General features: G+C 38.3%; 2 protein-coding genes across 3 annotated transcripts; one reads left to right on the top strand and one right to left on the bottom strand.

The window, feature by feature from the left end:
* Positions 1 to 408: 408 nt before the first annotated feature.
* pnpo (pyridoxamine 5'-phosphate oxidase) lies at positions 409 to 5,701 on the bottom strand. Of its 2 annotated transcripts, XM_078279224.1 has the most exons (8): positions 5,625 to 5,701; positions 4,901 to 5,007; positions 3,931 to 4,055; positions 3,748 to 3,847; positions 3,223 to 3,276; positions 2,994 to 3,122; positions 2,837 to 2,907; positions 409 to 2,189 (listed from the first exon to the last, which is right to left on the bottom strand). In XM_078279224.1, exons 2-8 carry the CDS (start codon positions 4,943 to 4,945, stop codon positions 2,024 to 2,026), a joined length of 690 nt encoding a protein of 229 aa, XP_078135350.1. In that variant the 5' UTR covers positions 4,946 to 5,007; positions 5,625 to 5,701; the 3' UTR covers positions 409 to 2,023. The 2 variants fall into 2 exon arrangements, with proteins under 2 accessions (XP_078135350.1, XP_078135349.1); XM_078279223.1 differs by lacking the exon at positions 5,625 to 5,701 and having other exon boundaries at positions 4,901 to 5,581.
* Positions 5,702 to 5,713: 12 nt separating this feature from the next.
* Positions 5,714 to 10,555, top strand: mrpl10 (mitochondrial ribosomal protein L10). The gene is made up of 5 exons (XM_078279225.1): positions 5,714 to 5,804; positions 6,014 to 6,183; positions 7,352 to 7,516; positions 8,529 to 8,673; positions 9,946 to 10,555. Exons 1-5 carry the CDS (start codon positions 5,714 to 5,716, stop codon positions 10,182 to 10,184), a joined length of 810 nt encoding a protein of 269 aa, XP_078135351.1. The 3' UTR covers positions 10,185 to 10,555.
* Positions 10,556 to 14,844: the final 4,289 nt, after the last annotated feature.

The following is a 14,844-nucleotide window of genomic DNA, read 5'->3' on the forward strand; positions in this document are numbered from 1 at the left end:
CACCTGCTGGTTCTGTTGGCATGGTGATAGTTAGGAGACACTGACATTTGATATACAGTTCCGTGCTTCTATCTATCTATCTATCTATCTATCTATCTATCTATATATATATATATATATATATATATATATTTTATGTCAATCCTTACGCCAGTTCAAAGACTGATTCAATACACTAATGTTACAAATCCACTAATCAGCTGGTGCTTATGTTTACTTTGTCTTTTGCAGTCCATACATTTTATTCTATTTTGTTGAAGTTTACTGCTGCTGACATCTGCTGGCCAAACATACACTTAGTCCTCAGTTACAAGTTACAGTTTTTTTTCTTCCCTCAGTGAACAATAACCCAACAACACTATTCTCAAATGACACAAGACATACATAATGCACACAGCAGTAAATTGGCACAATTCAACTCATCAGCTCTTTTAATCTCATTGTTAAAAGGCAGTAAGACCCACTCAACGACTGACACAATCAATTCATAATGAGTTAAAGTCAGAATAATTCAGTCACACTATTTTATGGGACCTATAGTTCCCTCTTATTTGCTACAAAGACACTGAGAGATGCCTGTACATTTATAAGAAAGTTCCTGGTTTATAATCTAGACTATTATAAAGAAAATGGAGACAGTTTTTCAATTCTTCTCCAATTGATTGATTAAAATCAAATGTTAACATAACTCGAAGCAGGGGCTCAGCAGGTTAGCTACACATTCACAAATTTGAACTTTGTGGTGTTTGGTGTTTTAAGCCCCCAACGTCACCTTCCAGGCAGCGCTGCCTGGAAGGCGCTAGGATTAGGCAATGGTTATGGTTAGGTTTAAGGTTAGGGTTAAGTGCCTTGAAGTCAACGGTCACAGTGCTGCCTTGAAGTCAACGTTGGGGGCTTAAAACACCATCGAGCGAACTTTGCTGACAGATAAACGTACGATTTAACAAAAATTGAGTTTCCATAAAATACAGATTAAATTCACTCAGTGGCCCCTTTATTAGGCACACCTGTACAATTAAATTCTCCTTTACAGAGTTTATAAGGGTCCGTTTTTGTTGGAATTGCCAGAAACGTGTACCATAACATAACACCTCTTTGCATTGGTTAGCATTATATTGTACAGGTGTAAATACAGTTAAGCCCTGTTTAAGCCTGTTGGGTGCAAAATCTAGCAGGAGGATAACTCGGTGTAGGCAGCACCGATTGTTTTCGTTTTTCTCGCTACTGACAGTACTCCTAATTTACAAATAACAGAGCTACGGGTTGGAATCGACCGGAATTCTCCATTAACCTGACGGGCCAGATGGTTTGTTACACAGATCTTGTGATCCTGCGTGATCTCATGATCTCGCAAGAATCCAGCTGCTTTGCAAGGTAATAATAAAGTGGCCAGTGATTGTATTTATTTGGGTTTAAATGAATCAATTTCCATAGGAATCAAGACCTGCTTATAAACTCAACACAACCAACCAAACTCAAACAACTGTCTCAGAACATTCTCTCCATTTTCCCTGTAACTATTACAAAGTTACTATAGTTTTACTAAACTTTCTTGGAAAGTACAGACCTGTAAAGTGTAAAATGGATCACAGAAAGATGCATCAGACAAGTACAGATGGTGCTTTTCAAGAAATACAACAGTCTTCACATCCAAAAGGTTAACAAACAACACTGCAGAATAATCAACGTTATACTGTCAATCATTATTTGATAGAACTTGGTGGAGTTTGCTCTCTTTCTGTAAACCACACAGCGTCTTTTCATTTCATAATACGTGGAAAATTAAGGTTGTACAGTGCAGTCAGGTTGTTTCACACCACTGTTAAAATGTAAACTGACATCAAGAAAAACAAGGCGACACAATGATGTTTGGCTTGTTAATAAATCCTACACACAGCAGCACCACCTATTTAATCAACATTGAATGGTTTCCATCAGTACCGAGAGATGAGCGGTTACTTCCAGTGAGGTAAAGATGGGGAGTTTTTTTTCCCGTGCCCATGACAGTCTGCTGAGGTGTTTCTCATGGGGACAGGCGCTGGTACACCCAGCCTCCCTCTGCAGCGTGCTGAAACTCCCCCAGCTCAGACTCTCCGTCCTTCGGCCTGGTGAAGACGATACGGTCGTGAAGTCTGTTGGTTTGACCCTGCCAGAACTCCATCAGGTAAGGCTTGACCATGTAGCCGCCCCTGGTAACAGAGGGCAGTTAGATTAGATTAGATTCCACTTTATTGTCATTGTGCAGAGTACGAAGTCAACGAAATGCAGTTTGCGTCCAACCAGAAGTGCAAAAAGAGCAGAAAAGTGCAATGTGATATACAAGTATAGACAGGACAAGAAATATAGTGCAGTGTAGACAGTAGTATACAGTTGGTTTACAGATGGTGGTTTAGAGTAACATAAATGTGTGGTGTATTAGTAGTTACCTTATAAGAGCAGAATAAATATTTAGCAGTAATGTTATAATAGTAGTAATAATAACTTAGAATATGAAGAAAAGCCTTAACTTCCTGTAAAACAGCAATTTTCCTTGAGTGACCTCTAGAGGTGCTGGTAGGTTGGACAGAGCCAGGCTAGCCGTTTCCACCTGCTTCCAGTCTTTATGCTAAACTAATCTGAGCTAATCCACTGCTGGCTGTAATAGACATATGTAAAATATTTTCATCTAACTCTCTACAAGCAAGTGAACACATGCATTTACTAAAATGTCGCACAGTTGCTTTTAATGTGACTTATGGGATCTTGCATAACAAATGTATCACATTTTCTTCACCTTTTCCATGATTTAAACATTGTATAGCTTGATTTAATGTAAAGAACAAAAAGTTATATTTACCAGTAGTCAGGCATAGGCACATCTGTGTCTTTGTACTTCTCCTCCAGTTCTGCATTTTTCTGCCTTAGATACTAAAAAGAAATGACACCGTGAAAATTGAGCCATTAACATTTATGTATTTACCTACATAATAACACAGTATAGTTTTGGTTCTTACATCTCTGTTAGGAACTGGAGTGCTTTGTCGGCTCACGACCGCCCCGATCTGGCTGCTCTTTGGTCGGGAGTGGAAGTAGTCACTGGAGCTCTGGAAGGGGATTCGCTCCACAGTACCCTCAATGCGAATCTGCACATCACAATTTAAATGTATAAATATTTATTGTGGGACAATCTATTGAAACATTATCAATAAGGCAGAATATGATGAGCACATGTAAGATGCTGACCTGTCTGTTAAGGGGTTCCCAGTGGAAGACCAGACATGCATATGGATTGCTCTCCTACAGACAAAGAACAGATCAGAGAGTTGATAAGTCAAAACAAAATATCCTTCAAATATAATAACTTATCTTCAAATTCCGTGTTTGTTCCAACCAACAGACCAAACCCAAAATATTAAATTTACAATTAAAAGAAAAAACTGAAAACAGCAGCAAATCATCATATTGGAGAAGCTGGAATCAGACAATATGCAGCTTTTTTTCTGAGATAAAATGACTTAAATTGATTATTCCAGTAATGGTTTCAGCTCTACTGTGTTCTGACCTGATTGTTGAGACTTTGCTCAAAGCAACATTACATTATTGAAATTTTTTTTAGAACTGATCCACCAGGAATTCAGACAGTGACAACTGTAAATCTCATAAACAAACAGTATCAGCTTAAAAAAAACTGGTTTGAAAGTCACCTTTTTAGTGGATTTTAAGGTCCCAAAGAACCTGGACGATTGCTGTCAGACAGCGCCAACTTACCAGCTCAGAACCCTTTCTGCTCTCGTAGTTTGTAAAGAAACGGAAACCCTCGTTGCAGTAACCTTTCAGAAGGACCATACGAGCAGACGGACGTCCATCTCTGTACAGACAGGAATAAGGTTGACATTAGACATTAGTGAAAAACTGAAAATAAATGTATTTCCAGGAGGCGGTGGTACCTACTTGGTGGCTGTGGCGATGCACATAGCATTTGCCTCTCCAATTTCAGGGCACTTTGTGGCTTGATCGAACCAGTTTCCAAATTGTTTGATTGGGTCCAGAGATACAAGCTGACTCTCCTCAAAGCACTGCAAATCAATCATACATCAATGCACTGAGAAACTCAAATTTTAGGTACTTGTACTTCACTTGAGTATTTCCCTTTTTTGGAACTGTCTACTTAATCCACTACACTACATTTGTCCAACAGCTTTAGTTGCTTTTCAGATGACAGTTTGTCTTTCCCTTCCTGTCCAGTGAAAACCATGTATCTCCAGATATGATGATGTTAAATGTTTGTCGAGAAACTTCTCTTACTACTCAAGCTAAATAAAGTCTTTAAAAAGCCTCTTGGATCAGATGGAAAAGGCATCGTCACAAAGCTGAAAACAGGGCTACATACACATTAATGCAGCAGAAATATTGAGCTATAATAGGAAAACGCTGACAGGGAACATTTTACTGAACAATACATAGGCTACTTTTACTTGTTATACTTTAAGTTCATTTTGCTGCTACATACTTTTACTTAAGTAAGGTTTTGAGTTCAGGACTTTTCCCCTACTTATATATTCACAGTGTGGTATTGGTAGGCTACTTGTTGTGTACTAAAGTAAATTATCTAAATACTTCTGAAAACAGACACAACCTGATGTAGGCTTTGAATGGTTGAGCCAACCAATGTCAGTGTATTCGAATGACTTATCCAAGGAGCTTTTTTTTAGGCCTAGGTTGTACGAGTCAAAAATCTGAGTCAATTGGGGAGTATGAAAACATACCTGCTGTATCACATTAAAAACAGCACATATAGCAGTATTTGCACACCTCGCATCATGATAACCTTGTAGTTACACAGACCGGACAGTGGATAGTTATATGAATCAGTGTATTTCACCCAAACACAGGTAACTCCAGTCTTTTCAATACCACTCACCTCTTCATCTCCCTTGTATTTCTTCCTCATGTCACTCAGGTCCATGTTTGTGCGGTCACTCGATGATTTCCTGCAGAAACTCAGTGCACAGACGTGTTGTTGACCCGCTGTCAGAGAGGCATGAGACGGAGGATTTCTACCAAATAAATTGATCTGCCTCAATAAATTCGCACTGAGTATGCGCCTCATGCTTGTCAAACTGACGCTGACGTAACAGCGCATCCTCCTTTACGTAAAACATTAAGTGTTTTGTAACCGGACCAAAATGTATGCGATAACATGATTTTAAAATCATATTTTCACATGTAGGCTTTAATTAAGGAATACATATGGGATTGTGTGGCCAGCAGATATTATTTAAACACAAAAAAGCAATGACATCGAAGATTAAAACTAAACAGCGATGCGTTGTGCTGCATTCGTGTCATATCTGTTATAGGAGCAACCGAGCGGAAAACCCTTAACGTCCGCCACCTAGTTGTATTACAGCGGTGGAAATGTAACTACCTTTTACACAAGCGCTTTAATATACTACAAATTTGAATTACGTTTACTTGAGTATTTTCTTGTCATGCCACTTTTTAGGCTTTTTCTACTCCGCTATATCTCAGAGGGAAATATTGTACTTTTTACTTCACTACTGACAGCTTTAGTTACTTAAGAATGTTTACATACAAAACACAATTTACAAAAAAATATTATGTTTTTAAATAAATTAAATTACCCAACAGTGTATTCAAGTGCCGCCGAAACTATTTCGATTGATTTCCACAATCATCTGTTGTGATTCTCTTTCCTCCGACATGACAGTGAATGCATCATTTGTGCTGTCGTCACTTCCTGGAATACGATTTCCTCCTAAAGATGGCGGCGACCTTGTGTGTAAAATTATTACCGAAACAGGGTAATGTTGAGTCAATACTGCATTTCTAGCTTTAGCTATCTGTCTGTAACGAGTTAGTACATCGTTGCCTGTTTTTCTAGAACTGTCTACAACTAGCATTGTTAGCTACGCTTCAGTTAAACGGCATACCAGAAGAGCTAAAGGTGTATGGTTAGCCAGTGTTAGCATAGCAGCCTCAGCAAATGTTTAACAGACTTTGTGTATTTCAGGATGGCTTCCCTTGACACAGAGTGTTCGGCACGGCTCCAAGGCCGTGACTCGCCACAGGAGACCGATGCACATCCTCAAACAGAAGCTCATGGCTGTCACAAAGTACATTCCTCCCACACGGGTCATTCCTCCAGGAGCATATCCATCCAAAACCAAACACGTCCAGGAGGTAACATTCATCCCCTTCGCATCTTTTCTCTGACGGACATGAAGGGCCAAGAGCCAATATATAACACTGTTAGTGAGTTGGTGAATTTCTATCTTGTCCATATCTTGTGTACACTGTGAAAACAAAACATTTTATTCCAAAAGCAGTTCAATTTTATTTATAGCGTCATATCATAACAGAAGTTATCTCAAGACACTTTAGAGATAAAGTAGGTCTAGACCACACTCTATAATAAGAACCCAACAATTTCCCTCAATAGCAAGCATTTAGTGCAACAGTGGCGAGGAACAAAAGCATGCCATGGACATTAAAGCTGTAGTCGGTAACTTAGATTAAAAAAAAACAAACAAAACCTTTTTGTCATATTTGCTTAAACTGTCACTATATCCTGACAGTACTACATGAATCAAATAATCTCTTCTGCCTTTGCAGTGTCAATCACTGTGCGTGAACTCTGATCAATCTGTAAAACTAGGCAGCGCTGATCAAATATGAATCAAGATTCTGTTACTGCATTGCCTTTTTCTCACCTCAAATATTTTCAGAAACATATTTTAGTGTACTGTTTAGCTGTAAAATGAGAGTTTGCGCCGGCCAGTGGGTGGTGCTTGGTTTTGACTTGACTTGTCACAAACTTTATCATTTTACAGCTACACCTCACTGATTATTTATATATATGTGTATATATATATATATATATATGTGTGTATATATATATATATATATATATATATATATGTGTGTGTGTATATATATATGTATGTGTGTGTATATATATGTGTGTGTGTGTGTGTGTGTATGTATATATATATATATATATATATATATATATATATATATGTATATATATATATGTGTGTGTGTGCAGCTGCTTGTGAAGTTTGGCTTCTTTAAAAGTTTTTTTTAAGGAAAAACACATTTTTATTCCTAAAACTATGGTATCACAAAAATAAAAAAGGTTGTGTTGGTATGGATACAGAAACTCAGGTATCACATTGGCATTAATATAAAAACATTTCAAATGATAATGGTAGCTTAAAACATCACCATTGTCCCCAAACTTCAAGCGCTCATTGGAATACTATACACAGTATAATAGATTAAAAGGAGGGATATTTTAGTAGCTCCACTTTGCTGTGAGACAAAATCTTCTATTTTATTCCACCAGGACAACCCTCTTATGTTAGTCCTGAAGAGGAATTTAAATAACGTGTTCCAGGACTCTAAGATGATCGCTGTGGTCCAGAACAGTGCCAGTAACGCTGAAGACATGATGATTCTCAAGCACAGACTCAACAAACATGGCATCACTGTCAAGTTCTTCCCCAACCAGGTAACCATATGTTAAAAATGTTTTACGACTGTTTTTTCCCCAGAAAAAGTGATTGTACAAAGCATGTTGAGTGTGCCAGTGAGTTAAAGTTGTTTTTTTCTTTTTCACTGCCTTGATTAGATAGCAGGCTGTAGAGAAATGATAGGAAATAAGTGGGGAGAGGGAGACGTGTGACAAAGGTCCCAGGCTGGGGACCGTTTCATGGACGGCCACCAGGGCACCCCAGCCTTGTATTTTTATTTGCTTTTTGAAGAAAAAAAATCAGCAAGTGTAACATTTCTTTCCAATAAATGGACTGCAGGCTAGAGATGGGCCATATGGAGAAAATGAAATATATCGATATTGTGGCGATATTGTAGGGTTGACTATTGGTGCTTTCACAAAATATGCACATAATGAGATTTTTGATAAATAATCATCAGTTATGTTGATATAATAACTATGTGGGTAAAGGCAAATAATAGAAAAGCTAGAACAGTCTGGTGAGTTCGGAAAAGTACATCCCGTTACTGTAATGCAGCCTTTAAAACCAGGAAAAGACAACACATGTAATATCAGGATATTACGATATACAAAATCTAAGACGATATCTAGCCTCATATATCGATATAATATCGATATATTGCCCAGCTCTACTGCAGCCACGTGATTTTACCTGAGGATCACACAATCTCTGCCGTCATAAAGGGCCCTAACGTTTAACTTGTTGCTGGTTACTAGTGTTGGTTTTGTTTGTCATGGGATATATTACACACAATTAGGTTTTAAACAGTTAAACTCTTGCTTCAATCTCACTGATTCTATCTACATGACTGAATTCCAGGCTGTGAAACAATGCATCATAGCTGTAGCTGCTGCATAATTCATAAAATAACCAATCAAAGTAGATAGGAACGTGACTGAGCTCTCCTTTGTGTCCCTTAAAACATGGAACATGCTACACAGCCTTAAACCCCTGTGATCTTAGTTTTCATTGAAGGTTATTCTATTCTTTAATCATGCTTTTTTTCAGGTGGTGCGGTCGTTCCTGAAAGACAGCGTTTACTCCAACATGGCTCCTCTGTTCGTCGGTCCTACAGTTATGTTTGTTAGTAAAGAGCCCAAAGCGAAGGAGATGCTGTCGACTCTGAGGGCCAGCCCACAGATGACGCTCCTGGGTATGTTTATTGTCCGTGTCTGAATGCAAGGAGGAACGTTGTGATGCAGAATAATCATTTTATAATGTTTGCTACAGACAAAGATGGCTCAAGAGTGATATGCTGCCTCAGGAGGTTACAAATGGATTTACACAGATACGTGGTTCAAGAAATGTCTTATTTGATTTGGGTGTAGATCCTGATTTGGTATTTTCTGCCCAAGACAATTTCTTAACAAAGTACTAACAAATGGGAACTTTATATCATACCCTAAAGGTGTGTGTGTGTGATATCAGTTTAAAAGATAGAACTATTAAGGCTTTTAAAAGTAACAGCAACTTGAAGAATTGATTATCTTTTGTTGAAATTAGTTTTATAATATAATGCAGTTAGCTCATTAAAGATGGCAGGTGCAGAGTTTCCGCAACTGGTGTTGGTTGACGAAGAAAACAGCAGGAGTGCTGTTTGGAAATAATTAGATACAAGCAAGTCCATATGTTATCCCTGTGGTATCGGAAAATTATTTCAATAATCGGTATTTTCAAGGTATTGTATCAAAGTTTGAAGTCCCAGTGTCGTGACAATGCTGCTAGAGACCAAATTTAAGTTGTTTAACAACACTCGGAAAGTCCCAAAAATACTGACTTTAGAATCCTCGCTATGTTTGGTAAGTTATCTTTGGGATGTCTTCAATAATTAATGAAATATTTTTAAAAAGTCAATCAGTTAATTTACTAATTGTTTCAGTTCATTAATAGTCTCGCATTGCCAGACCTTCCTCCACAGCGCTGCAGAGGAGGGTCTGGCTAGTCCACACAGCATTCCGCAATGGGAGAAAAACATGCTCTGGTTTATTGGAATTTCTTTGCTGAGCTCCGGACATAATGACGGTGCCTCTCCAAAATAGACTCAGGAAGGAACTTGTTTTAGTGGAACGTGTCTACTTTCAAAGGTTGTTTTAGTCGTGCACAGAAAACTCAGATTGGACAGATAGTCTAGCTAGCTGTCTGGATTTACCCTGCAGAGATCTGAGGAGCAGTTAACCATAGTCCTCAGAAATCCACTGGAGTTTAAAATTACAACATAAAGACATCCGGCGAAATTTCCGGCACCACCTCACCAGTCCCATACGTGGAACTTCTTGGATATAGTCTAGTTCATTAGAGGAAGATTAACACACAATTATTAATACACCTGGATTGTGTTTCATTAAAAACCTAACTGAAAAACAGAAACAGAAGGTGATTATTTAACTACAGCTCATCAATCACTGCGTTGCTCACCTGTCAACAGGAGCCTGTATAGACAACATGTTACTGACTGCCCAGGGGGTGGTGAGCTACTCCAAACTGCCGTCAGTGGCTGTTGTCCAGGGCGAACTAGTCAGCGGGCTGACGATGCTGACCTCCCACACAGCTTCCTTGCTGCAGCGCCACCCAGCCCACCTGTCCGCCCTCCTCCAGCAGTACGTCAAACAGCAGAGCTCGGGGGACAGCACACAGGGCGCTCCTAAAGCAGCGGAGGCCACGTAAAGCTTCAGAAATTACTCGGACTGTCGCCTTGCAGATTTCCAGCTGCATGGAATGACGAGGGACTGTTGGGTTGGATGCATACTTTAAGGTTTATTATGATTTAGCACCAAAGTTCCAGGCAAACCTTTAAGATTAGTCTGCAAAAAAAAGAAGTTGGTGGTTTACTCAATCTTAATAACTTGACTGGAGCAGTTGAATTGGTGCTAAAATTCGACTAAATCATACAATGTGCGTCCACCTATAGGAGCACTGTGGCTGCTGTGAATAAAGAAGACTGCAGACTACTTCTCATTGGAAGTTTTGGATTGTGTTGCCCAAGCAATTTCTTTATTTAATTGTATTGTCACATATAAATAAACTATTTCAACACATTCTATTGCTCAGTGTGATTTGTTGGGATTTAAGAATTGCAGGATTTGTTAGACAAGCTTTTTAAAAATTGAGTTTTGAGTTCTTTTGAGTTCTTATCTTGAGTTAAATGCAACTGCCCAAAGTAGCTGCAGTGGCAGAATTCTTGTAAAGTGGCATCTTAAAAAAAGCACTCCAGCCAAAATAAACACAAGTGGTCACAGATCCTGATACGTTAATCTGCAGATTACAGCATGTTAATCTAGGTCAGTTAGTCTATTACGGCCCGCCTTTCTGAGGGAGACAGACATTACTGAGGCGCTCGCTTCAACACTCCACTCCCCTCTGCAAAACGGGATGTCTAAACTTAAAACTCTCACATTTTGATTCAGTAAAAAGTAAAGTACATGGTATGGACAGATCAAAAATAATAGATGATTTTATTTAGATATTTATCACAAATTATGTGAGCTGCAGACGTGGCACCATTTACAAGCTATTGGTATGATGGTAAATAATGGTCAAATTGTTACCTGCACTGATTGATCGACAAATATGAACCCATATCAACAACTATTTATGTTTTTCAGATAATTATTAACACATAAAACCATACTTTTCCCTTAAAATACCATATTTTCTAAATCAAGTCACTTCTAGTATGTTAAGGCCATATTTAAGATCCCACCCTTTGCTTTAAAACAGTAAACTAGGTGTGTAGAGTGAGTGGAGGTTGTCTAGATTTAGGCTACCCTCCACTACATCCCTGCTAGTAGCTGTGTAATTCCAGCTAATGCGGATAATGCCCAGGACGCATTGCGCACGGCGCGCGCAGCCTGCGACGCACAGCTCTCCTTTGATTTGAGGGAGCTCGTTTCACCCACCGGTAGAGAGGGCACGGCCGGTGAGATTATGTGATCAGAGTTAGTGATTATCTGTGCATGTAACATGTAGTTACACTGTTTTTGACTGTTTTAGATGGAAAACGTTGTTTTCTTCGTCTAGATATTGATTTCCCGCAGTTTCTTTAACACCCAATGAGACACCTGTTGGATGTATCAGGCGCAGAGGATCGCAACAGATGATGAGAGTCGGAGGTGAATTTCAGGTAAGGCTTTTGTTCTGGATTTTAAACCTTAGCTCGCTTAGAAAACACAACGTTTCTGTTCAATCCTAATATAGCCTAAAGCCGAACCAAACCAGTAGAATATTTAATATAATTTAGATATTGCATGTGATAAACAGTGTTCTCTGCCTTGAATGCATCGTGTTCATATTGGTAGAATACAACTAAACGCTTGGTTGAAATCATCCAAAGTTCCTCTTCTCTGTGTGCTGGGACAGTGACATCTTAATGGTCTTTGGATAAAGTTTCTGAGAGCAGTTCCGAATAGTTCATGGACCCTAAAGGACTGAAGGTGTAACATATAAAATCAGACTGGCTGCTCATACTGAACTAGTTTTACTAAAACATATCAATGTAGCTGCTTCTTGATTTGCATTCTTGGTCAGTTAATAGTCTTTTTAAATAAGTGACATATCCTCTCCTTACTACAAGCACACACTTTTACAGCTGTTGGGCGACAATGTGCTTCCCTCTGTTAGATTGTCTCGTCTCATCTCTGATTTTGGATTACAAACTGCGTCCTTGTAATTTAATTGAATCCTCACTTAGACTATTTAATATATTTGTACTGCATGTAGTAAGGTTGATTTCCACACTCATTTATAAATATTTTATTCTCAAGTGATCATTTATTGGCTGCAGTTTGTATTCCAAAATACAAGATTATAGCTGTCATAATCTCTGCATTTTAACCCCATCCTCTTGCATGATTCGCCTCGGTTGACTTGTTGGTTTTTGGATCTCATTTGAGCTCATGATCTCATATCTGCTCTCTTCTGGGTCAATCATGAGGAAGCATAGGATTCTGACCACAAATCATTTGTCTATTTCGATTGTTTTTGAACAGCCCTTTAAATGCTTTGTTGCATTTCAAAAGTTGACTCAAATGATTTGGAGTAAGATTGCTTTAAGTGCTCGACCTCAACTACATGTAACTATGAAACATGTACTGTATATAACGGATTTTTATATTTTAAATAGAAGTTTTGCAAAACTGAGTTACATAGATCTTTTTTTTTGTTTTGCAAAAGGTTCTAATCTAAAATTATACTTTGTACTCTTGACGCCTTGGGGAAAGTGTAATATCACTTTTGTGGCCGTCCAGTGAGATCAAAACCATTTTTTTTTAACTTGTAGAATATTCTTTGTGTTCCTTCTTGTGTAAGCAAGCTCAGAAACCTGCAAATCCTTTCATCCGGTTTCCACCACATGCTATCATCACTGAGGTCAGTTACTCATCCTCTCCTGCCCTTACATAACCACGAGCCGTGCTGCTTCTGCCCAGATTTAGAGGGATATCAGTTTGGAAGTAACGCCCCATTGATTTAGGTTCCGTTGAGATGGCCTTTATTCTCACAGACTCATTTATTCTCACTTCTGCAGACTGATGCTGTTACAAATACAGTGTTCTGTGATGTTTAAATACAGATGACAGAATAATAAAACCTAAACCTAAAAAAAAGTAATTTCCCTACTTGAGTGAATAAAATAAGGTTTGCAAATTAAATGCACACATAAAATGTTGCAAATGTCTGTAAGAAAGCCCAAAAGACAAATCTCCAGGTTTCTCCAGGCAAACAAAATGGTCACTGTCTCACAAACACGTTGCTTTTCTGGAGGAAGTTTTCTTTGTAAAAACAAATATGTGACATCAAAATACTGCCCTGTATTTATTCTATTCTTGAACTGCACTGCATATTTTCAGTTTTTATGTCTGTACACTTGTTTTGCGTACTGTTATTATTTCACATTCATGTCAACAGGTACTTTAAAAGTACTTTGATAACAATCCAATGGACAAGGTTACAATTTCTAACTGTTGTCCTGCTGTGATTGTGGTCTTCACATTTGCAGTTTCCATGTTGTGTCAGTGCTCTTTGCCTCATGTTCCTCTATGTGGCTAAAAACAACCCCTGAAAAACCAATTAAGCAAGGTTAGTAATCCTCTCCTTGCAGCCGGTATTGGCGGCCATGTCACATACTGTACATTATGTTAGACCAGCTTGTGCAAAACATACAGTATCCTGTGTCAGTGTCCTTCAGTTTTATAAACAAGAGCCTAAATTACTAAACTAATCAACATTTTGGCATGAAAGGAATGATATTTACATCCCAAATATTTCACATTGAACAATTTCTCTAACAGGACTCAAAATAACAAGAATTCCATTATGTTGCACTACAGCACCACCAAATAATGTTCTTAAAAATGACCATTATAACCTTCAAAAACATAATATGTCACGCAGGGCTATTGTGTCAGTTTGGAGCATGTTGTAGGGTGTTTATGTATTCTTTAACCAACCCACCCATGTTCAAAAACTCGAGATTAACAGATTATTCTGTGACAAAGTAATCACAAGAATGACTTTACATCTTCAGAGCCTGTTCCTTTTTACCTCAAGTATAGTTCAAAGGAAAATCATGGCAACGGAAACTAATTCTCTTTATTTGCTTACTTTTAGACTTTAAAGTTTGAGTTGCTCATGCATACTAATCTGTAAACAAACTACTATTTAGCCATATATGTAGAAATATGTTGTATAAAATGTTAATGAATTTGTGAAGAACATTTAGTTTTCTGTTCAGTGAAATGCTCAGTGTGGGTGACTTTAATATCCAGAGTGAGATGAGGATCCAGGATGTACGAAGTGTATCCAGGTGGCTCTTTATGTAACTGGATTACAGAGAGTCTCAACTCGTCTCCTGCTCTGTTGAGCCTGTTTGACGCTTTCACTTTGGTTTCATGTTTGCGGAGCTGTCTCGTCCTCGAGGGTCATTACATCTTTATGAAGGACAATATCAGATTAACATGTACAACTTTTGATTAAAGTAAGACTTTAAATTAAGAGCTGACTCCCTTACAAAATAAAAAGATAATTGCATGTGGAATTTATGGGCAGCTGCAGGCACCACGGACCTGTAGTAGTTTGGTTTATACTACTTTCTGGAGGACGCATTCCACACATGCGCAGTAGAATGGTGTCTACAGGATGATGTATTCTGCGCATGCACTTTCTTCTTTTCCCGAAACTCTGGGCAATTTCCCTCCATGAATTGTTGCATATTTGATTGTCTTTATATTGTTTTAAAATTAATTGTCGAGATGTGGGTAGTGACTGATATCTTTACAAAGCCTCTCTTCAAATATAGTGTCTGTTTTGGTTTTCCAGCACATATACAGTT

The sequence above is a fragment of the Sander vitreus genome, chromosome 21, assembly GCF_031162955.1.
Source record: "Sander vitreus isolate 19-12246 chromosome 21, sanVit1, whole genome shotgun sequence".
Taxonomy (NCBI): domain Eukaryota; kingdom Metazoa; phylum Chordata; class Actinopteri; order Perciformes; family Percidae; genus Sander; species Sander vitreus.